The 24,667-nt window shown below is 44.8% G+C and overlaps 1 protein-coding gene across 4 annotated transcripts in view; it reads right to left on the minus strand.

Moving 5' to 3' along the window:
• LOC117583033 (guanylate cyclase soluble subunit beta-1) overlaps positions 1-21,556 on the minus strand; it is a 42,486-nt gene extending 20,930 nt beyond the window's left edge. Inside the window, exons 1-15 of one of the 4 annotated variants that reach the window (XM_034271191.1) lie at positions 21,377-21,556; positions 18,432-18,534; positions 17,364-17,437; positions 6,010-6,110; positions 5,729-5,847; positions 5,133-5,282; positions 4,749-5,058; positions 4,395-4,616; positions 4,227-4,338; positions 3,925-4,090; positions 3,658-3,740; positions 3,058-3,228; positions 2,875-2,946; positions 2,564-2,729; positions 2,051-2,188 (exon numbers count right to left, since the gene is read on the minus strand). In XM_034271191.1, coding sequence (XP_034127082.1) covers positions 2,051-2,188; positions 2,564-2,729; positions 2,875-2,946; positions 3,058-3,228; positions 3,658-3,740; positions 3,925-4,090; positions 4,227-4,338; positions 4,395-4,616; positions 4,749-5,058; positions 5,133-5,282; positions 5,729-5,847; positions 6,010-6,110; positions 17,364-17,437; positions 18,432-18,434 — 1,887 coding nt within the window. In that variant the 5' untranslated portion in view covers positions 18,435-18,534; positions 21,377-21,556. Of the gene's footprint in view, positions 1-2,050; positions 2,189-2,563; positions 2,730-2,874; positions 2,947-3,057; positions 3,229-3,657; positions 3,741-3,924; positions 4,091-4,226; positions 4,339-4,394; positions 4,617-4,748; positions 5,059-5,132; positions 5,283-5,728; positions 5,848-6,009; positions 6,111-17,359; positions 17,438-18,431; positions 18,535-21,284 lie in introns of those variants that run through there. The other 3 variants (XM_034271190.1, XM_034271189.1, XM_034271192.1) reach the window with 3 other exon arrangements.
• Positions 21,557-24,667: the final 3,111 nt, after the last annotated feature.

The raw sequence follows: 24,667 nt of genomic DNA on the forward strand, positions 1-24,667 counted from the left end.
TGAAGAAAAACATTGGTATAATTGGCTTCATAAATGGGTGGCAAGGTCTCAGGGGTACCGGATGGCTGGATGCTGCCTTTTATCAGGATTTAATGAAGCGCAAAATGACGCCAACGGTGGCAAGAAGCAGGGGGTGCTAGGGATAGATAGGGCAAACGTGAAACATGCAACAGGCACGCTGTAGTTGTCGTCGTGGCCCAGTTTTATCGGATTGCTCCCCCGGGGCGTTTGTTAATTGCATTTCAAGCGATCTATCAAACGCTGGCCGGTTTGCCGTCGCCTCGATAGATGCAGGAGATACCGAAACCGGTGTGGATTCGGTTCCAAACGCTCTCGTATTCCCCTTTTTCGTTTTGGAATTTTTTTTGTTGCAATGCGCACATTTCAGATACTAACGTGCAATGTGAGAGGGGGGAGTTGCCAGGGGAATGGTTGTGTGGACACGCTTTCGTCTACTTTACCAAAGGCAATCAGTCAAATATGAAATACTGACAGCCACAAAAAGTTGACTGCAGTTTGCGGCAAGGACAGCTGTAGACTGAGCACAGGAGATGGATGAATAGATGGATGGATGGTTTTCGCAAGGAAAAGCAGGCAAGACGATAAGGTAATGGAATTTTAGCCGCAGAAGCACAGAAAAACAACAACAGCATTGACAATAAAGCCAAGTGACATGGGGCCAGAGCCAGAGCCACACAACACAGCACAGAAGAAGAGCATTTGAGGATGTGTAGATATGTACATATATATGCATGTAGTTATGAGACACGCACTCGTATTTCTACATACATATATGTATGTAGTACCCTCGCATGTGTGCACATCCGCAGACATGGACAAAAAGTGACTGACAAGCCACAAGCATTGTCCACACGTACAATGCTGTAATTGTGAAGGATGCCATCCTTATCCTCAACCTCAACCTCGGATGTCTCTCTGCCTCTCTGTCGCTCTTTCCCTCTCTGTTTCGCTGTCTCTTTATGCCTTTACCATGTCTTTCCCCGCATGTGTGCAGTGTATTTTAAGCTCGAGTACTCAAAGCAAAAGTGTTTAAGCCAAAAAAGGAAAAGAAAGGGTAGATTTGGGAATAGAAGAAGCTTCATACACCATCATATAGTAATCATCCGATTCGAATATAATTTATTTAATAAGAAAATTAATTACATACCGAGAATAAATATCAAGAGAGGCAAACAAACCTTTCCAGGGTCGCAAATGCCTTATTTTTAGCATACTACTGTTTTCGCTTGACAAAAATCTACTTACAAAGATAATATCCTTCGCAAAGGGTATTAGCTGGAGCACTGCCACTGCAACAGCCACATCCACAGCCTCATCTCAACGTCTCTGGTGACAGTTGACGGTCAAGTGGCAACTGGCTCTGAGGCTCTGTGGATCTGAGTGAGACGACCCTGGGCACGTCGCATGCCCCACCCCAACTTGAATGCGTGTGTCCTTTGACATTGTGTGTCATCAATTTTGAATTAATTTTAGCAATTTTCGCAGTTTTACCACCCGAAACTTTTTACTGAAACTTTGTTCGGGACATTGCGTGGCAAATGAACTTTTTTTTTCACACTTGTCCCGTTCCTGCCCCCAGCATCAGCAACAGTCCCTGCTCCAAGTTGTTAATATTTTACGTGCACTTGCCACTCAATCCTTATGCTTATGGAATGGTGCATGGCGAAGTGGCAGAGGGGCAGAATGGGGACAGACATTGAAATTTATGCGCCATTGAGCTGTTGTTGTTGCCGCTCTTTTTGCTCGTGTTGCACGGAACGGGAACGGGGGCATTCATCAACAAATTGTGCGAAAATGCTGCAGTTGTTTGCTCACACCAAAGAACACAAGAGAACACAGGACAGTTTCCCAACTACTTTCAATGCGAACAATTACAGGGACGAACCCCTCTATGAATCGCTACAGGCACTCGAGAAACTTGAACATAAGTTGTTGCTGCTGAATGCACTCTTTTCTATAGAGTGTTGTGCCACAGATAGAAAGATACGAAACACCACGAGATACACTATTCACTAAACTGTCAACTCACCACTGGATTTGAGCCCATCTTCACATTCTTGGCCATATCCATCATATCCAGGGCCACGCGTGCCATGCACTTGGCATGATCCTCACAGGGGTCCGGCAGCCCGGACACTGCCATGTACTTATCGCCAACAGTTTCCACCTGAAAGGACAGAAAGATTCTAATGAGTATTGCACTGAAATCAACACTGAATTCCATTATGTTCGTGGGACTTTTCTTAAGGTGGCAATAGTTTTTCTACATGAGCAAACTCTCTCTTCTCCTCTGGCCATAATTTCTCTATTTTCTCAAAATAAAATTATTTTCCCATGTGCATACTAGGACACTTTTCTCTCAGTGTTTTGCGTTTGGAAATTGGTCAGGTGACCCAAAAATGAAACCAAAAATTGCATCGGCTTTGGTGGTCTGGCGAAAAATGTAATTAAGTGGCCAACGATGAGAGCTGATGACCAGAGTTTGAGATTTTAATTTGAGCTCTGACACATGGTACATACTATACGAACGAGCATCCCTTACCTTATACACATTCAGGTTACGCTTGGAGTCGGTGAGGGCATCGAAAACCGTGTAGAGCTCGTTAAGCATTTTCACGATTTTCATGGCCCCGTCGGGATCCGTGTTGGCCGCACAGTATTGGCCAAAGCCCACAATGCCCGAGAACATCAGCGTCACGGAGTCGTAGCTGTCGTGGATTGGCGTGTGGGGAGAGGAGAGGAGAGGAGAAGAGGCAAAGAGTATGAAAATATTCCCAATAAATAAATTGGCACAAATAGCAAATTTCTTGCCTTTTCCCCATCGGAAGAGGGGGGGAATTGACATTGACTTACCGTTTGGGCGGCACTGGACGCTGGTGTCGTAACTCATTTGCCACCGACTTTGGCAGCACCGAGTAGAGCAGCCTGACAGGGTGGGTAAATGTGGAAAAGTGGAAAAATGGAAAGGTAATTTCAATTTCGCGCCTGAGAGAATGGCTCCCACCCTAATGGGTTTCCATTGTCATTTTTCTTTACCTGTCGGTCTTCTGCTTCTCACTCTCCAGATCGCGGAACGTCTGCTGCAGCTTATCCGTGAGCATTTCCAGGTTCTTTGTGAGCTTGTACTCCGCCTCGAACTTCTCGGAGAGCAGCACCAGATCCCTGGCCGCGTCGTGCAGCGGCACATCCGAGATGTATAGCCCCTTTCTGGAAATAAAAGACACATTCCATATACAAACACAAACAGAGAGAGAGAGACCAAAGGACCAAAGGTTGTGGTCGAGGGAGGGTCGAAGGCTAAGGAAAATGACACGCATTTTATTTTATTTAAGTCTTTTTAAATTCTTTCTTGGCAGCAAAATATTTAGAGGAAAGAGAGACCTGGCATGCCATGGAATGGAATGGAATGGAATGACGGAGGGGCTGCCAGAGAAAGCATTTTTAATGTCACCTATAAATTTAGCTAGCTGAAGGCGCATTTGTTTCAATAAAAGCTTAAGGTATTCATGCCCCTAATGCGACATTTAAGAGCTAATGTCTTTAATGTGGGCTAATACAGGAAAATAAACCAAGAAAATACTCATCCGCCTTGAAGGTGGAATGCCAAAATCTGTTGCCCTCATGGAGGATACTCACTTAGTTAGATCATCCAGATTCATGACACTCGGATAGCATTGGAACAATATGCGATCCGTTTCCGGTATGTACATCATTTGTCCCTGTGGAAAGAGCATAACACATAAAGCTGGTGGGGGGAAAATAGTCGTAAAATTGATTTTAATGCTGCACTCTGTGGCAGGTCTGGCATTACGTTTAATGCCAGGACGCGGGTGCGCTTAATCGGTGATTCGGGTTTTGGGGAAATCTGTTGGAAATCCCACCTGGTGGGAGACGTCCACTCACCTTCAGTCTCAGAAAACGCTGCTCGTGCCGGCTGCTCATGGCCCCCTGTCGTGTCTGCAGCACATAGATGGTGTTTATGTGGGAGAGAATGTTCTCAAAGTTGAGCTGCAGATGCGGCCGGATGGCCTCCACCACCTCTATCAGGGAGCAGTTCTCCTCGGCCACTCTAGGGGGTAAGAGAGATTTGGGGAGAGGAAAAAGCGAGCAAATCAGTGCGGCTCACTTAGCTGAATGGCCCTTACCCTAATGGGTACCTAATCGAAACAATGGCTCATAACTAACAACGGAAACTGCGGACTCACCTGGGTATTACACGAGAGACAGCCTTGCCTGCTTGAACGATTTTCATTTGTCTATCGAACATCAGATGGAAGGGGAACACCTTGCAGAATGTGGCGGGCGATATGAGGGGTGCTGTGGATTAGCCGATCAATTAGCTTAAGTAAAACTTCTTCTCGTCTGGGTCCTACCTTCGCAGAGAAACTCCATGTCATCGGGCACCTCATCCTTCTTGGCATCAACTTGCGACTTGGCCGCCACATTGATCTCCCTTATGAGGAATTGCACATGGTCGTAGCGCTCGATGTCGTCGCTCTTGTTCTTCAGGAGGCGCAGGCACTTCTGCTCCTTGTCGCCGTCACAATCGAAGCTGTCTTGTGGCATGGGGCCGCCGGGTGGTGCGATGGAGGGTTCTGGTCGTGAGATTAAAAGAAGAACGAATAATAAGAACAGCTTCAGGGTGTAGACAGACAGGGGACGAGTGAGGACCGTTCAGTATGGTCAACGCCAACACCAATTTACTTCATTTGGTCTCCCTCATTTACCTGTCTCGCTGGCATTCTCTTGGCCATCGTTGTTGTTGTTGACGTTAACGTTGGCACTGCAACCGTTGCTGTTGTTGGCCAGGCCATTATTGCTGCTGGGATTGTGATTATTGTTTCGCTCAGCATCCGCAGAAGGAGCGAGAACCACCGCTGCGGCAGAGGCAGAGGCTGCGGCTGTCGCCGTGTCCGTCTCCAATTGCTGCTGTTCGCGGGCGAGGGCGCGCAGCTTCTCGGCCTCGTCGATGGGCTCTCCTTTGCGCTTTACAATGTCGATTTCCACCTCGACGCCATGGAGCTTCGATGCAACGGCCTGTAAGGGAGGTACATATTTGTGTATATGCGGCGGTGTCAGTGGTGTCACTGGGGGGCCTGGGAGTCGTTTACCTTAACTATGCCGATGACTATGTGCTCCAGGCCAGGCCTCTCCGAGTAGTAGTGCAGCAGCAGCTCGCCGTCCTTCTCTGTGCATCGAAAGGAGGGAGCCCGCATGCCGGGGTACAGGGTGCCGAGATGGTCGTGCAAGGCATCCAGATTCTGAACAATTTGCGGTTGTTGTGGTGGTGGCAGCGGCGGCAAGACAGGCAAAAAAATTCAATTTCATTTTTCATTATGACAATGGATTCGAAGAGCATTTGCGGTGAAAAATGTGGAAAATTGAAAATAAATCGAATGTGAGTGCAACAAAAGGCGTCAATGGTGGATGCTGTATGCTGGATGCTGGATGTCGATGTGGTGTGGCAGGGTGATATGTGCGCTCAAGCAAAATGGTTAATGCTTATCAATGATGCTGATGTCGTTGCCGAGACTGAGACTGAGAATGCGAAGGGAGCAGCATGAGAGCGAGATGAAAAATGACTTGAGTGGCGATTGGAAAATGCAATTGTGGTGCAGATGCATGGGAAATGAGTGTAAAATGGGATTCAATTAAATAAATTGCCAGCTATAAAGCCACGATTATAGTCATGTATGTCATGCTGCACCTGCAGGAAATCACGCGGTGTGGCTCCAAGCACTTGCAGGATTTTGTCGTAGCCCGAATCCTGACAGAACTCAAAGAAGGTCTTGCCAAACAGCTCCAGAATATCATCAGCGGGTATATCTGTGCAGAAATAAGAGGCAAAGACATTAATAGGCTGGTCCTTTATGGCCCACAAGTATGCACGTGAGTGGCACTTGGCCGTAACTACGGCATACACAAGCATATGCTTGGTAATATCGTTACGACCATCATGAACAAAAGCAGTATCGGCTAACTACTTACTGAGTATCTCGACAGCTGCTCCAATTAGATTGTATGTTATTTCATCGTCATAAATTTGTCGCACCAGAAACTGTCCCTCCATGCTGACCATGGCCTTTTTTCTGAATGGCAGTCGAGCCAAAAATAAGCAGCCATCAAAATCGAGTGAGGCGAAACCGCAAAAATGGAATGATAGAGAAGAGAAAGGTTTCGGTTTCGGGAGCAGGAACAGGAGTGGGATTGGGAACGGCATGGTGGGTAGAAGGGGATGGAGTGGCATTGGCAGCGGGAGTGAAGTGGGTTGGGGAGAAAGAGTGGTAAATACATTAATTTTAATTAAATTGCCTCTGCGCTTGTGAATTTATGAGTGAGTTGCTCGCATTTTTCCTTTGTATATGCTCATTTATATGTATATGTATATGTATGTGTTTGTGTTTGTGTTTGTTTTTGGTGGAGGCAGGAATATAAAGCTGCTGCCCCATATGGCGGTCAGTTTATATTCCTTTTTCATATTTATGTTTTTAATTAAGCAATGAAGACAGAATAAAGCCCTTTCAAATGAGAATTCTTGGCCCAAGTCTTAAAAGTTTCGAGCCGGCTTCACCTCGCATTATTTTTGTGGAAAAATATACCAATTTTTCTCTTGTTCTTGTTGGGAAATGTATGGAAATGGTTAAGTTTGTAGGAATGGGATATTTTTTAAATGCACGCAATTCATTGAAATATGGAAAAGTGCTGCTGAGCAGCCCAGTGACCATCTGTGCTCCACACGTACATACAAACGTAATGCTAGGGCTATTGGGTCAATTACATTTTTTTAAATATGTATTATATGTAGATGTTATTGTGGGTCAAATTCTGACATTTACAGCAAATAACTGCTTTCACACCACAGCTTCAGCAGTAGTTTCACTGCTTGAAAGCAGGTAAACCGGAGAACAGCGTGCATGTGCATGCTTCAGCACTTCCTGCTTCTGCTCCTGCTTCTGCTTCTGCTTTTTCAAGTGGTTCCGTTACATCTGTCCAATCTTTTTTTATGTGCCTGATTACTGTTACTGCACGCAAGCCAGCAGATTGGGTTCAAATGAGCAAGCAGTACATATAATATGACAGCTTGAATGAATGCCATACAGTGTATGACAACTCTCCTTTATAATCATTTCTATAGAAATGGTTCGTTGATTTAATACTCATCTTTAAGAAACATACATAATTGCTTTCCAAGTTCTTTTGTCTTAATTTCTTTCCGAAAGTTAACTCAATTTTAAAGTAAGCTGTTTGTATGCCAAAGAGAAACTTTTGTCTGGATTTGCATTGAATAACAATACAAAAAAATAGGAAAACCCGCCGGTGCTGGCATCCTCGGGGCAGGCTGTCAGCCGGTCTGTTTAGTGAACATCGTGCAAATCGACTTTATTATTTAATAGAACTTGTGCCAAGCTGTTACCAAAACAAATTGAATACAACGTGCCGGCACAGTGAAAGTAGCTGGACGAAAAGGCATCAGAAAAGCACCAGAAGAAAATAGAGAAACGCAAACGGTGCAAAATTGAACACGAAAATCACACGCCACGCCGTGAGTTGAGAGAGCAGAAGAACACAAAAAAAAAGTAATAGAAAAGTAGATTTTGTACGTGCAAAAGTTTTTCCATTTTCCCTACGCACGAACTTCTGATTTGCCGACGCCTTCTGGAGCGGTCTGGCAGTGATGGCTGTGGGAGTGACAAGACAGGTGAGGCATCAACAGTGGTAACAGCCAACAGCATGGTATTTCATTATTGCTCATTTCAAATGCAATGCAACCAAGAAGCGCAACGGCGCCAACGACAGCAACATACGTAAGATGGCAAAATGTGTCAGCAGCTGTCGCTGAAATGTGAGATATATTTGCACCCACTTCATGATTGAGTTGTGTGCTGTTGCAGCTGCAGCTGCAGACTCTACTGGTATTGCTGTTGCACATATTTAATTTTGAATCTTCCAGAAAGCACACACATGGAAAGCGATAAGTATTTTATTTGTGGAAACTGATCTTTAATTTCCTGAACTGCCACCGGACATTGAATGGGGAACAGGAACATGACTAGGAGACGCAGCAAGTCTGCAGAATCCTTCGCAGAGAGCAAAGAAATCCCTTGGAAACTTCTGCATTTTACACACCAAAATGGAAATTGATTTTCGCTTTGCAATTTATTATCCCATGAAATATGGCATGCGGTTGGGCTGTCGAGAGAGAGAGAGAGAGAGAACGAGAGCGAAAGCGTGCAGCGTCGGGCTGGCCGTGAGGAAATTCAAAATTAAAATAAGATTTATGTCATGTGCATGCATACATTTTGGCTTGAATTCATCCTTAAAGACCTTAAAGGTGCATCAGAATGAAAGCAAAGATTGAAAATCTGGCTTCAGGTTTATTTAATTACTGGACTGAGGTGCGAAACACTCAAAATCATCATCTGCAGGCTGGCCCTAAATGATTCTGACTGCTGTGTCTCTTTCTCTCTGCTGACTTTGCGATTTAATTTCATAAACTCAACACCCTGTCCCTGCACCCGGACGAACCTGGTTCCTGCACGGCTGCCCAGTAAATGTCTATCATTTTTATTGTGCCAGCAAGGCAACATTTTGTGCCGTAAATTAAATTATGCTGCACGTTTTGGCCTCGGTCTACGCACACCTGTACCACACCCGAAGACCCCAACACACCGCACTGCGTATGATTGATTTTTATTGATTTAAATGTGCGTGTGTTGTGTGTTAGAGAGTGTCTCTGGCTCTGTGTATGTGTTTGTGTGTGAGTTAGCTGTCTGTCTCTCTGTGCCTGTGTCTGTGTCTGTCCCCTGTTGTGGGTTTTTGTTCTCGTTGCCTTTTGATCGACAACTTAATTGAAAAAGTTAATGTGCGTGTGTGCCAAAGCTAGGAGACACAAGAAGACAGAGAGAGAGAAAGGAAACCCAATTTCGGTCACTGGATTTGGATCACGTTCTGGCTTAGGTTCAGGTTTTTCTGACGCTTCTAATGCAATTTGTCGTTAATTCTTCCCCCCCGAAAGGCACACAATAAAAAAGTTATCCATTAAATTTCGCACATTTGCGGCAGCATAAGCATCAATTAATTCGTGTTGAAAAAATTAACTACTCACACACGCAGGCAATTTATTGCCTGTTTTACTGGGCCAAACTCTCTCCTTCCATGGCAGTGCGTACACGCCTGTGCCCCTGACAAAATGCAAGGCGACACTTAGTGGCATCCTCATCGCTTTTATTACAAATTCAATTTCCGCCCGCCTCCCAAGTTCATTACTTCGCTCATCGCTCTCTTCCTCTCTGAGTTTGGCTCCTCGCACTTTAAACTCATTTAAATATTGTTTACGCTGTGACAACGACAGCGACAACGCAGGAGGCCGAAACTAAGTGGCTTAATCTGCCAAATGGCTGGGAGGAGTCTTCGGCCAAGAAATATGAAAACATTTCGCGCCTAAGTAGCTTAGGCCAACGGCCCGCCCCGCCACGGCTAGGCAATATATAGCCAAGTGTTTCTCTTGTTTTTCTTTGCTGTTGGTTTAAGTTTCACGCGCAATGCCTTTTCAGCTACCATTGGCATTGAATCGAATATTTAACTTATATATGTATAGTCTCCATAGATCCGGCCACGGTCACGGTTTTGGTTTTGGCTGTGGCTCGCGTGTAAATATTATTATTTAATATGCCACTCGTTGAGCCATCGTTGAACCCACGCCGACGCTGAACAAAAAAATGGGGGAAAAACGGAGGGAATAGTGTCCTCGCATAGAATGATAAACTTGTGGAGTTTACGCTCCAATGGCAGTGCTCTCTAACTCTATAATTCTTGACTAGGTCTACACCCAGAGCACAGCTTCCAGCTCCTTCTCCACATGACTTTCGGTTTTTATGACAGGGCATTACTTCGCTTTATTATGAACTACTTGTTGACTTCTGGCAGGCTGAAACTTTAAGTTGGATTAGCTCTGGAACGAATTTTCGGTGAGCAAAGAAGGCAGAGGACCAACCGCAAACGACTGGAAAATCCATAATCAATCAGCTAATTTCAGTCTGACTTTGGTGCGGTTACAGCGAGAATTCCTAATGAGCACCGACTGAGGGTTGGGGATTGTGTTCCGTGCGCCACCATATTTAATTGTGGTTCTCGTTTGCCTGCTGCAACTTAACAAATCAGCCCGCAGCTGGCTCTGACGTGCACCACAAAGTTGCGACGGGATTGTGGGTTGCATGTAACTATGTGTTCGTGCATCTGTGTTGCGCTCACTCACACGGATGCACACACGTAAACTAACCGACATTAGCGCATTTTCATGGCAGGCACTTAGCCAGTGAGCGAAGGCTGCATTGCTAAGAGAAGAAGTCACGGAAACTCAGCCATGCCATGCTCTTTTTACAGAGGTGCCAGAAGTTTTTTTTAAAGGTAACATTTAGATAGTTCAATGGTGCTGTTCATGAACTGATGTTCTGGAAATGCCTCTGCCTTACAGAGTATTCTTGTGGCTCGAAATTGTGTGTTCAAGAGCATTTCCTAGTCTACTTACTGCACCATAATTTTCTACTTGAAATGTTTCCCAAGTAGATGCTGCAGCAACGACCTCCGACAAGAGCCACAGCCAGAACAGACCAGAAACGAAAACGAAATAAGGTTAAAAGCCACTTAAGACTCGGCCAACTTAATGTGCCACATAACTCAAGTGAGTCACATGTTTTATTGTCCACAAATAGAGGATGCAGCCCAGAGGCAGCAACGATAGTTCCAGGGTCAGAGCTTCGACAAATCGAAGGCAGGAAATTAACATTGAAATTACAGACAATCCTTAGGGGAGAACACCTCCCAAAAAATCCAAAACAAAGCCAAACCTGACGACTGCAGTCGCATATGCTCTTTCTGCTCCTAAGCTGTTCGTGAGAGGGTGTCGGTGCCTGTGCGAAAGAGCAAACTCTCTGCGGTAATCCCTGAGGCGTGTTATTCAAATCAGGCAGAGCTTTTTCGTTTCTCTAGTTTCTCCCATACAATCTCTCCTGTCTTATGTCTCGTGTGTATTTGTATGCGATTAGCGTTAAACCGCTTCCAAGCCATTCACATGCAGACGTGCTATACCTTGTTAATGACGAAGGGCCCTGAATCTGAAGTCTGAGTGGGGGCCTCATCATCATCGTCATGGTCATCATCATCATTATCATCATCAGCCTCCTCATCTTTGCCGTTGTCATTGTCATTGCCAATGCCATTGCCATCGGCTTTAGCCAAGTCGATTTAGCTAAGGATTAGCATTTTTACTGTCGCTAAGCTGCGGCGGAGGTGGCGGCGGCGGCCATGGGGCGTATGATTAACCTTTAATGCAGCACCAGCCTCAAGTGTGTCGCACCTAAGGACGGTGGGGCAGTGGACCAAGTCCAGTAGATTTCAGGGCTCAAATTAATGAATCGCCACTTTTCTGCCGGAGCTCATTAATAACTGTCCCTATGCACGGCTGTGACGCCCAGGACACTCTTCCCCCTCTAGTCATTTATTACAACTGTCCGGCGATTGCTCGACTTTCTTTTCGACTCTATTTTTTTTTTGTGTGCCTTGTGCACTGTGACATCTCGAAATTAGGACATCATTAGCAACTGTCGATGTGGCGCGGCGGCTGTCGATGCTTCGGCTGATAAATGTTAAACAAGGCAAAACCCCAAGCCACCCCTGGGAATTTGCGGTTGGCTGCCCCCGCACGTTCTGCCTGGCGGGTAATCCAAAAAATTAAGCTGTGTGCGTGTGTGTGTGTGTGTGTTTGGGTGTTCTAGATATAATTAGTTTTTGAAGATGCCTAAAGGCGACGGAATTCAGGGTCAATTGGGATAGGATGGTTGTAGCATCCTAGATAAGAAGAGTTTTGCTTTAATTCCTTTAAACACTAAAGGACTGGCCACCCCATCAAATCAAATTCCCATCCAGCAAGAGTATATATGGAGGACACTGCAGGAATCTCGATTTACATTTACTTGTACTCTCATCGTAACACAATTTGCATTGCCTATTCCGAACCGATTCGATGCGGCACATTTGGACTAATCTGCCATGGACCGACTGCTATCCGACTCTGGCCTAATGATGGCCGACGGCTAAAGCGCCACTCAAAGCTGTAGCGTCAGCAAGGCCAACAAAATGGCGCAAAACACTTCCGGCTGTGGCCCAGGCACGGGCCGAGTAGGGCAGATGCCGATGTAGAGGCAGTTGCAATTGCAAAAATGTGCCACAGGCTGCTCCAGTTTACAGTTTCCAAGAGCCGAGGGCCCATCTTGTTGTGCCTGTAAAATGCAAATGAACAGCAAAGATTGCCCATTGACAGGGCAGGGGAAAAGCTCGGGGAGAGACCGATATCAGCTGTCACTAAGTTCTCTTTGGGCGAGGACATGATTTCAATATGGAGATTTCTACCACTGGCCCAAATGCAATTTCGGAATGTAACGAATGCGCTCTGGGAGCCTCCACTGTGGTTGTTAGTTATATTAAAAAACCAACACACACACACACACACTTAGAGCAACAGCAAAAGGAATGAGAAATGAAGGGGGAAAACGTTTGAGCCACGCTCGGCTGGTTGGGCAACAGGCCAGAAGCCCCGAACCACGGGTAGAACATCAGCTGACCCTCGCATATGGAGAAAATAAATTGCTTTTAAGCGACGTGTCCTGCTCGGTCCCCCCTCCCCCCTCCCCCCTAAAGACCTCGAGCGTGTCGCAATTCGCAAAATGCAATAAATACAAATTTCACTGATGCATTTATGCACGAAGTACGTGCCCAGACACGCCCCCAAAGTGCCACAATGCAAGGCTGGGCATTTATTAAATTATCCAGCAGCAGGCCTACTAACTGTATATTGCGTATGCGTCTAGTTGACCGGAAACTACCTACATTTGAGCGTATGCGCTCGTTTAGCCGGGATACACTATTTTCGACTCTTGCATTTAATTAAAAAAGGTGTTGCGAAACCCCAGGCGCAAAATGGGTGCTAGACTGTAGCTAGTGTGCAAATTTAATGCCCACTGTATCAAGGTATTATTAATACGCATTAATGGAATACTGCGTGGGCTCTTTAGTTTGGTGGAAAACCCAGGGATTATGCTATTAGCCACCGGCCGCACGCTGTTACTGGTGAGGGGGTTGGGATTTCAAAGCAGAATCCTTAAGCAAAGGTGGTATGCATCTACCCTGTAATTGAAATGCTGGAAGGCAGAGTCGGGAACCATTCACCCTGCCATTGTCTGCCTAATGGCTGGCCAGAATCGCATGGCCCCGCCCATTGACTGCTGCTTCAGTGCCCCGTCTATAATAAGCCCATCCTTGCTCTACATTTTATTTAGATTATTGCACTCCATTTGACTCAAACGAACAAAAGGATACTCGAGGACTCGAAGACAAGCCATTAACGGCGAGATAATGTCCGGCTGAATGAATCTCAAGAATGAATCCAACATTGCGTATGCGCAGCGCCGCCAACTTTTGGGCGCACGCACGCGACGCATAATTCATAAAGCGATAAAAGTGGAGCCCATAAAACGACAACGGAAAACTTTCAACAATAAACTGCGGTGGCGTGAGGCAGGGGACGGCGACAGATACCAGGTTTTGGGCAAAAAATATGAAGCAATCAAACGGACAATAAATGAAGCAGCCAAAAGGAGTCGTCGTCGAGCCGGGGCTAAAGAAATGCAATCAAAGCAAAAAGTAATCTCGGCGATAAGTGCGAAAACGTGTCAAATGCCAGAGCGGGGCATCATCAAGTACGGATGCTGGCAAGTAGGGGGCGTGGCTGCAGCTGACACGGAGAAGATGCTACACATCACGGCAGTCAATAAAGCGTAACAATATTTGCCACTGTCTGCTATTCCTGCTGCTGCTTCTGCTGCTGCCGTTGTCGAAAACAGTTGACAAAATGGCGAAAATATTGTAAATGCAAAAAGTCGAGCAGAGCAGGGAAACTTCCGTTTTCGTGCCCGTGCTAGTGTTTTCCCTTTGGCTCTTGTTTGTTTGGTAAGCAACACGCAGCCTGCGGCAAAGTTTGCATTCAGTAAATTCAGACGTTGCCATCTGTTGGAGCTTGTTTGAGTGAAAACTTTTGGCCAGGCCCAGACCCAGTCCCAGTCCCAGGCTCAGGCCCAGGCACATTTTTTGACGCATTAGCACGCACCCTTCCCCAAAAAATCTTCCCTATCCCATGCCACCCACTCAACTCGTTACATGCTCCAAATATTCCATTTTCCTACCACATACGCACCACACCACCACTCGAAAATCGACTCGAATTTCCATAATGTCTGCCATGAAAATGCGATCGATTTTCGTTGTGTTTTTGCGGGTGTGTGTGAGTGTGTTGTGGTGGCCGAGAGGTGTGGAGAGGAGAAAAAAAGACATAATGCTGAGGGCGTGGAGAAGAGGAGACGTGTCGTCCTGTGTTCGTATGAATATCTAAAAAAAACTTGGCCAAAAAAAGTGAAAAGAACAAAATAGCAAAGTCAGGTCAACGGGAATTCGTTTGGGGGCGGAGCGGTGGCAACTAATGGCCTGATGCTGCCACAGAAAAAACCTACTGAACGCATTTCCGCGTGGCATTACCCAATCTATGTATAGACGCAAATATTTTTACATGTGTCTCCAAATGCGCTTTTAATGTAAAAGGATTCGCTAATGCTTAATGCGTGCAATGAAATCGCACACGTGGCCTCTGCAGGATGTCTGACAAAATGCTGAATGATTGCTTTCCCAGTCCGCAGTAACCAGTAAGCAGTCCCCAGTTCCTTTCCCACTCCCACTCCCACTCCCACTACAAATCCAAATGTAATCCTAAGGGATACTTCAGCCAAGCGAAAGGAAGATTGATGGATTTTTAGCATTCGTTTTAGCAACTCCTTCCCTTATTCGGAGCTAATAAGTCGCAAAAATATTTGGTAAACGCCATTGGAACGTGTTCTTTTCGAAAATTTGAAACAAATTTACATTTAATATGATATGATGATGATTTAATAATAGCTCTCTGAATCAGGTAAAACCTTGAAGTTGAATGAATGAGAATGAGGATGAAAATTGGGAGTGGCAGGTGGAAAACTCAATTTCGGTAGAACTTTTTGCTTTAGAGAGAGGGAGAGAGAGAGAGTAATGGCTAAAAGCACTCCACACTTAAGCAAATTAGTGTGATATCATTCGAGAAATTTCCCTCGAAAGGAAAGCGCTAGCAATAGGATGAGGGATTGGAACCCATTAGCGACTGACCAACGCATCAGCCTCGGCATCGGCTCATATGACAGGACCCACTATACATATATGTACGTTGACTGACATATTGACACACTCACATACCGATAGAGAAAGAGTGAGAGAGAAAGAGTTTTAGAGTGAGAGGGTAAGTCTAATTCTAACAGAAGCAATATTCTGCTTTGCTTTCTAGTGGTGCTGTAAAACATTTTATAGGCAAATCGATTTTTGTCTAAAGTTCCACAAACACGCGTAAGCAGCAGCAGCAAAAGCAGCCACAGAAACAGCCATAATGTGGCAGAAATGACTAAAAACTTTTCCTCTGAGTATTAGTGGAACGACAGACACAAAAACTGCAAATAAAAATTCACTTAATATGAATCTCCCTGTTAGCTTTTCGATTTAATTTTTGGGGAAACTTAAAAGTCCTGCCTTGGGCCAGAGAAAATACGCTTTAAACTGGATATCCCTTGCTTCAATCTAGCAGCTTCTTTAGGCAAATTAATGAGTCTCATTTACAGATTGATGTGCAGCAATTATGAGCCAGCAAGCAGCAACACCAAGCAGCATAAAGCACTGAGAGTCCTGATTCTGATTAAGTGAACGCCAACATGAGAAGCAGCCACGAAGAGGGAGAAGTAAGTAGACTTTAAGGTTCTTTAAAAGCAATCAATGCTACAGACAAAGAGGTAGTCGGACACCCAACTATCAGTCTTCGTGGTCAGCTGGGTGTCAATCAAGGCAAATGCCATTGCCAATGCCGAGTCAAGGCAGTCTTGGTCGTGGGGCCTCCTTTTCTTTTCTTTCGTTTTTAATGAACGCTTTGACAATGCCTTCAAGTGCGAGGACAACGCCTGAGGATAGCGGACAGGCGACAGACGACAGACGACAGACGACCGAGGACTGTCGCCCAAGGGTGAGAGCCCAGTCGGCGCTACGTCTTTGTCTTGGGGCCCTCAAGTGGAGGATAATGAGTTTGATTCTCGCTGCAACGATTGCCCTCGGCATCGCCATGGCTCTCTGACTGGCGCTGGCAGTGGCACTGCCACAACGGCTCTAGCTGCCAACTAACTGCAATGTAATTAAAGTCATGTCATTGGCGACCCCATTGTCAGGCATTCGAAATGAAGGGGCTGCCAATGCAGGCAAAGAAATGGGGAGCAGCAACAGCTGCGAATATGGATTCCCTAAGGATAATTTTCCCAGTTAGATGGAATATTTACTTTGGCAAGCTGCTCTCTCAGCTGCTTTCTCCCAGTGTATGCTTCAACGTTGCCATTGTTACCTTTTTCTCTTCTAATGAGAAAAGTTCTCCTCCATAATTAAAGGGTTCTCTGGCCCAAGAGCTCTCCGCACCCAAGCCGAAGACGAGAATCAACTCCACTCGACGACTCAACTCTTGACTGGTTCAATTCATTAGCAATCTGTAAACGTGGCCAATACAAATGGCAAGTGACTTGCGGTTAAACAATCCAAATTCATAAATCATGGCCAATTAGCAGGGAACCATTGCCACAAGACTTAGGTTTAGTCGATGACTCACACACGAACACACATTCAGGCGGCAATATCAATAACTTAATTAAGATGAATGCGAATTGTATATAGTCTTAGCACAAACACATCCTTACAGCCGGCACGTAGCCATTTTTGGGCGTTGATTTTTCCCGTAGTCCCTAGACTTTGGGGCTGCACTGGGGGGCTGGAACGTCCGTGTACGCATTAATGCGTCGCGTTACTGCCCTGCCCCCGACCTACTGCCAACAGGCAGCAACAGCCAACAGCAAACAAACTCAATTAATTTATGTATATCTCTCCTCTGTACTGCTCTGTGTGGGCGTGCCCACGCCCATGACCATGTCCGAATGTGAAAAATGGATAATTAGTTAATTGCGGTACATGGCAGACAAATGTGCTCAATTTATGTATTTTAGTTATTAATTAAGTGCGCTATGCTGTTAATCTGTTTGACCAGAAATTACTGTGGAATACCAGATGGTTTCCATGGGTAATATGAGAACTTATAGAGGGGATATGAATCCCATCCCCTTTGGGGTTTCATTTGCTAATGGGTTTTGTGTAACTATTTGTCCGACACTTGGTCTTGGTCTTGTACTTACTTGATCTTCTCCCATAGCTCCTCGCCAAAGTGCTTCAGAACCAGCAGCTCCAGGGCGTAGTTAACGAAGCCATACTGTAGAGAGCCAAAAGAGAACGGAGAACGATTTGTTTATGGCAGTGATGTTTATGACAAGCGCTTAAATAGGCATAAATATCTATCTATCCATGCTGTCTCCGATTTGGCTCTTAACAATCTCAGCAGAAGCTAGAGCCTCTCTTTGATTTTAATTGCATTCCCAGACGGGACTCGAAACGATAGATTTGAAATATGCAAAATCATTGCGCACTTTCATTTCATTTTAAATGTATCCAAAAAGCAATCAATTTGATTTGTTACGGGACGCCACCAAAGATGGAGAGAAAGGAGGAGCAGCCAGACAGGCAGACAGGCAGACTCGCATACCTATGGGTATCCCAGATACGCAACACAATCAATCGCTTCCGCCGGAAGTAATACTAAACAAGCAAAATACTTGAAATATATTTACATACATTACGCATACGTCTAGTTGGTCGAACAACAGGCTCCGTTCTTGTGTCTACCGCTGCTCCGGCCCCTGATTCCCTTTTCTGTTGCTTCTCGTTTTCATGTTGTTTTATTCTTGCTTTTTTTGTGCTTTTGTGCTTTTCTGCTTGGTTGTCTGATGAAGATGTATCTAACCGATATTTGATGTTTATTGCCTTTGTTGGGCCAGAGCACATTGAAATGTTGTAGCAGCCTCAAATGCCATCCAGAGACTCCCCCAGAGGCACCACACGTGTGTCATTTCTGGGATTGAAAACAGGGATATTGAATGGCGGAGGTTTAAAATGCATTAGATCAACATTTCTTTGCATATGTCATAGTGAGGACCTCTTTGGATAGGAATCGAGTTGATTTGCTTGTTATCAATAGAATTGAGACAAGGACTCTGATTGAGATGGCTTTGAAAATGCCTAACGGCCAGGAAACCTATTGAAAGGAATGTTGTTTGCCTTCTGGCTTCTCTATTGAAATGATTTCTATCGCACATTAATTGAATATTTTCAATTAGTTTTTATTTTAATTACATTTTGCAATCACTTACCATTTTGGGTGATTTTTTCGTTTCCGATTTTCCCTTAATTGAAACGCTTTGCCCGCGTATTTAATTCACTTTCGCAATGAATATGTTCAAATGCATATCACAACTGAAATTGGACACCAGATTATTCAATACTGATATTGCATTTTATTTCGCTTTCACTTATATACGTGTGTATCTGTCAGACAGTTTCCGCCACCGAACGCGGGAGAGGGTAACCCCGAGAGCGCGAGACTGTACAACAATTGAAAACGTAATAAATTGTATTTGCTTTAACACACACCTGATATGACAGCAATGATAAACGGAAAAACCGCCCTAATGAAAATTGCAAAATAAATATTGTGGTCTGTCCAATTATGAATGGGTGAAAAATGGACATGGATGGTCTGGGGACTCATTCGTTACGTGGAATTGTGGCGAATCAAACGATGCCACTGCGGCCATGAATATTTCATGACGGTCTTTCCCTGCGCTACATATTTTCCTTTACAATTCTTATTTCTCTTCAAAAGTATGGCTTTTCTGAGGCTTTTCCCAAATACCTACACTAATCAAATATTTAAATGAGCGGAAAAACAAAAGTTGAACGGGCCTCGAGCGGATCAAGGGGTCCTGGCCAACGGTTTCTGGGGCCATGGCTTCATAGCCTTTGCAGTTGCTGTTACAACTGCATTCTTGTATCGCTGGAATATGCCTGTTTGTTGAATGCCACATGCAACACGTGCGGAAGCCAAAGGCACAACAGCAACAACAACGACACCATGCCAAGACCCGAACAACCATCAACTGGGTCACAACAAAAACAGGCAAAAAGAAGGCTAGAGGAAGACTTTGAGCAGAGCCTTATCGAAACTTTGATGCTCTTCTCAGGGATCCAGAAAAGTTGCACCTAGATCTAGGTAGTTCCTTAAGTATTCACCAAGAAGTTTAGAATACAATAGTCACATGAGTAAGGCAGAATGCCGTGCCCGATGGTAAGTGTATCTTTACAACAAAAAATAGAGGCAACTAAAACGGCAGTGTGGCGTGGCAGCAGCAACAGAGGGTGCATACGCTGGTTAATTATACAAACACAACTCTCAGGTGTAAGTGTAAGTATGAGAGAATCTCGAAATTTATGCGCCACGACGAGTGCACGGCAATTAAGGCATTGCCAGCACCAACATTGAGTTTTTTTGAAGTTGAGCAGTTGCCTAGGCACGGGAAACCCCTTGAGGCAGTGCCTGAACAGCGCCGCACAGAACATCCCGAAAAGCCCTGGCAGCTCTTTGGGAGACGGTGGGAGACAGGTGGGGCATCAAGTGGGACTCGAATTGAGATGGGACTTGGAAGCTTGTGGACCTGCAAAGCAATGATAATTGTGAGAACAGGGAGCAGCAGCAGCTTGGTATTCGGCCAGCCGTAAGGGACTTAACCCGGGCAACAGACAAACCTACACTTTAAGTCAACTCCAGCCTTGGCCTTTAAAAAGGAAAATCGATTTTCTTAGTTATTTGTGTAGCTGCGGCTGCAGACCCATTAGCAGAACCGTTAAGGTACGTACATATGTATACATTTTTCTCATCTTCCTGTCAACCTTCATCGCGAATATTTGTTCACTTTTGCTCTGGCTTATTACGACTGCTGCAGTACTCGGTATTAATCAGCAGCGAGTTCAGACAGCCATATTTCTCAATGACCTTAGGGGCTCCGGGTCTTGACTTTATCACGGCAGGAGGAAAGCAAAGCATCCTTCCAATTGAGCGAATTTTAATTACGTGCAACATTCGGCATTTTGAGAACGGTGCGACAGTGGCACTCTGTCAACAAAAGTGGGAATCGAAGCAGGTCCTTGTTGTATTTTCGGGCGTCCGTCGACAAGAGTGTAAATAAGAGGCCAAGTGTCGGTAGCTCGGGCTTGGCGTTTGTTTGGCCAGACTTAGAGTAGAGCCAAGTCGCTTCAATTCGTTGGAGTACGGCCAAGTTGCTTCGATTCAGTGGTGGGGCTATTTGTCAGGGGCCTAAAATGAAGCTATTTGGCGATGACGGGCACGCCGTTTGATAATGACGCTAAAAACAAAACGATATTCACGCGGACCCGTTGGAAAGTGTGTGGCTGTCTCTGTCTGCTTGTCAATTTAGCGCTAAACTGACAATAACTGAGTTAATGATGAGCCTGCCATTAGGCCAGGACACAAAATGAGGCAGAGCTCGGACAAAGAACACACAATTCGTGGCCCCAGTATGACGGAAGGGGGAATGTCGTGTCGAGTTGAATTTCGTTTTCCAGATAGAAAGAGTGAGTAAGAGGAGCGGAGCGAAGCGGAGACTGTCAATTGTACATTCAACTCTGTGTCTGGCACGGGGCATTTATCAAATATAATGGACATTCACTATCGTCCAGCGGAGCAACTAAAACAACTGTCAGCAAATTGCCGTGGGCACGCAAAGCAAAATGTCTAATAAACTTTGACATATTGGGGCAAATATTTCTATTTGGCAACTTGGGCAAAACAGCGACAAAACACACACAGAACACAGAACAGAATACGAAACATAAATTATGGGTCCCCATCCCACATTTCCCATATCCATGGACCAGACAATAATGGCGTGAAATATGCAGGCAGTAACACGAAATAAATTGGAGCGCACAAATGTAGGGCTTTAATTTTTGAGGCGGCGGCCTTTAAGACACAAAAGAACCGCAAAGTTCTGTCATTATACACATATTCTTAAATAAATGTATATATCTGTAACTGTATATATCTCTTCTGGATTGGATATCTCTCGCTCTTTTTGTGGGCCTGTAATTTACATTTGCTTCTAACGCGCGCTGCTTTTTATTTTTATTCTGCGATTTCGCTCTCTCACTTTTGTTTATTCTTTTCTTCTCCTCAGTGTGTGATTTATTTGTTTTGCGTTTAGTATTTTACTTTCTCCGTAGTTTCTCACTCCACTCGTACCGTACACCGTGCACTCCGATAGCTGACAACTTTCACTTGATGAGTGCCTGGTCGACTCCTGATAAGCGATACGCGCGCGAGGCTCAAAGAATCCGTGCTCCGTTCACCGTTCTCTCCGTTATAAATTTCACTCTACTCAGCAACTGTTTCCGTAATTTGAACAATTCGCCTGGAACAGCCGTCGACGACTGAGCGGCCCGTGCTTCGTGCACGCCGTATTAAAGGACCCATTGTGGGGGCTAGGAGCTGGTCCTGTCGGCCACCTACTACTCACCCACCCTCGCCGTTTCGAGGCGAACAACGAAAGCTGTTCTGCAAACTTAACAGAGCCGAAAGCTATTATACTTACATGGCTATGTAGTTGCCGTTGTATACATGTAGAGAGAGCGAACGCAGCCACTGGCCAACAGATGGCAGCAGTCTATTTTTTGAACGTTCGCATAGGTAGATTTTTAAAATCAGTCAAAAACAAATCCAAAATAAATTATTTTAAATCATAAAAACAATTTTTAAAGCTGTTAATTTAATCGGTTAACCATTCGCCAATAAAACTAAAGAATAATGGCTTAAAAAAAAGAGAGAGATAAAAGATCTACAAGTTTAAAGAATAGTTCATAAAATCATTCAGAACATTATGTACATTTTAGAAAACAAATAAAGAGATTGGAAGTTAAATTTTCAGCATTCTTATTATAATCCATTTTCAACTCTAAGTAAAGCTTCTTCAAATCCCATTTCCCAGAAGCGTCTGTTAATCATTCGCTCAATTTTCCGTCTCTCTACAATTGTTTGCTCTGCATTCAGTTCGTCTTCTTAATCGCTCAACTTCCACTGCTGATGTTATTTATCGCTGGATTTATTTGCTTTCTGCTGATTTTTGTCAGCTGGGAGCAGAGCTCTGCCTTAGCTCAGTCAATGGCTCACGCATAATTTACCTACGACAATAGAGTTTCGGGGCAGCTCCAGTCGAGCAGAAGAAAACAGCTCCTCCGTGGCCCAGTGGATGTGGCAGGCAGCAAATAAATTAGAGCCACTTGCATTACAATCAGCAAACGACATCCATTCGTACAGCACTACCGAAATTTTAATTGACTGGCAGACCAGCCAGGACCGGAACCTGTTGGAGGGCGGCATCGGGAATTACTTTGGACAAGTGCTGACCCATTGGAGCCCTGTGCATCCATGAGATATTCAGTGCATAAATTAATTATTCACCACAAAGCATAATAAAAGATTGTGCATTGTGTAAGTTTTCATTGTCGTGGCCGTGCGGTTTTAATCGCACTCCTGTCCCCACTGTCCCCAGCACAAAACGCACAATGGTTCAACTTCCTTCGGCTGTGGTTCCCGATAAACGTCAGCGTGTAGCCGCAAGCTGACCCGAACCCAAGCCTGTCGCTGACAGGCCACCCACAACTGTTCCTGACACTGATGGAGGAGTGGTGGCCCGTTGCTGCCAATGGGAAAGGCAGAGTCGCCACAGGAAAGCCAGGTAAGCAGCCATCAGACTATCACAGCCATTGTCACTCTGCCCTGCGGTTTGGTGCAACTTCAAATGTTAGACCAGAGAAACCAGAATTAATCAGAGATGGCCAAAAATTAAATTAGATGATGATAATTTATTGGTAATTGATTTGGTGATGTTTTGATGTTTTATCTGACTTCCAGTGAAAAGTTATGCACTTATTTGATACTTACTGGCCACTGAGCTATGATATAGTTTTAGCCTCAACAAACTTTCCTAGCTACCATCAATTCCGAAAGCAAAACAAAAGCTCATCTCCAGAAGGAATGGAGCCGCCTGCTCTAGACATTTTCAACCATTAAAAGTCCGATTTTTTATCCAATTTCATCCGCGCAACTTGGTAAGAAATGGACTAGAGATAACCACGGTACGCGAAAAGCCAAGCAGTTGCATAGACCTGGCACATTGTGCAAGTGAAATGGAGCGTGGCAGGGAGTAGAACGCCTCTTCGCCTCTAGACTCTAATCAAGCTGGCTGCCAAATGATGACTATCTTACTGGCCTTTAATTAACAAGCGTAGGGCAAGGATACATCGAAGGAGTTGGGAGGTTAATGGAAAACTTTTTTGGGCATCTCAATTGCAGCGCATACACAGCTCCGTGCTGAATATTGTTGAATCTGCTTGTGTGCTCGTTTGCCCCAGCAGGCGCTCCTTGCTGGCGCACTGAGACAAAGGACAAGTGCATCAGGATAATCGCATCACACTCGAGTAAATAAATTCCTGAAGTGGAACCAACTTTGCCGGGCTCACGTTCACTCCGCACACACACAGCCAAAAACATGTTGCCCGGCTAGATGGCTAACAATGGGAGGTGTTCTCCTCTACCTCCGTCTCCGCCCGTCACCTCCTCAGCATCTCGTTCTTTGCTGAATTTTCGTTGTTTTCTACGTGCCAGTGGACAATATGGCTCCGAGCCCCTACGCCAACACAAATATTTTCACACTGAATGAAGAGAATTTCGCAGTGGAAATAAATATTTCAAATGCTTTCTGCATCGAATCGTTTGAAACTCAAACACCAAAGAGGAAAATGATTGAGATCCCGTTCCTATGGTCATTAGCACTTTAGTTTCTAATATCCAAAGTCGAATATTTGTGTGCGAAGACAACTTGGCAGACGGCCAGGCAGTGCAGCGGCAGAGACTTTTTCCATCCACAATCCTTGGTGCCGTACCGAGCCCTGATATCTGATATATACAACATGTTCACATTGTTAGTGGAAAGCGAGTTATGCGAGTTATGATTAAGACAGAATTAATCAGTTTCAGCAAACAAATGTTATTCATGAAGTGTGGAAATATATTGTCATGAATATGTTTCTCCCAAAACTGCTTAGCTTCTATATCTTTATATTTATTAATATGCTTGCAAACTGCTTTAAATTGAAAGATAAGCCACAAATAAGATATCTTGGGTGGGATTTAGCTTATATTGTCATTTATTTGTCGACATGCATGCGACCTTCAGTTGCAACCATAATGTAATGCGAAGATGCAACAATTTGAATTCCAAAAGAGCATGTCGAGTGCCAAAGGCTACAGGAGCAACAACCAACTCATTAGAGTGAAACCAGTACAGAATACTGGATTTTGCTTCTTGCGGGTAATCGGAGTTGTGTCCAGAGTTTAGTTGTGACTCTATAAATAAATGCACTTTTATGTTGTGTACAGCAAACTTTGTAAAAATAGTTCTGATTCAACGGCCAGCGTCGTTTTAATCTTCTGCCGCCGATGCTGTCGAGAGCTGATGGAGAGCCTCGAGACGGA

This window comes from Drosophila guanche, unplaced genomic scaffold, assembly GCF_900245975.1.
Source record: "Drosophila guanche unplaced genomic scaffold, DGUA_6, whole genome shotgun sequence".
Classification (NCBI taxonomy): domain Eukaryota; kingdom Metazoa; phylum Arthropoda; class Insecta; order Diptera; family Drosophilidae; genus Drosophila; species Drosophila guanche.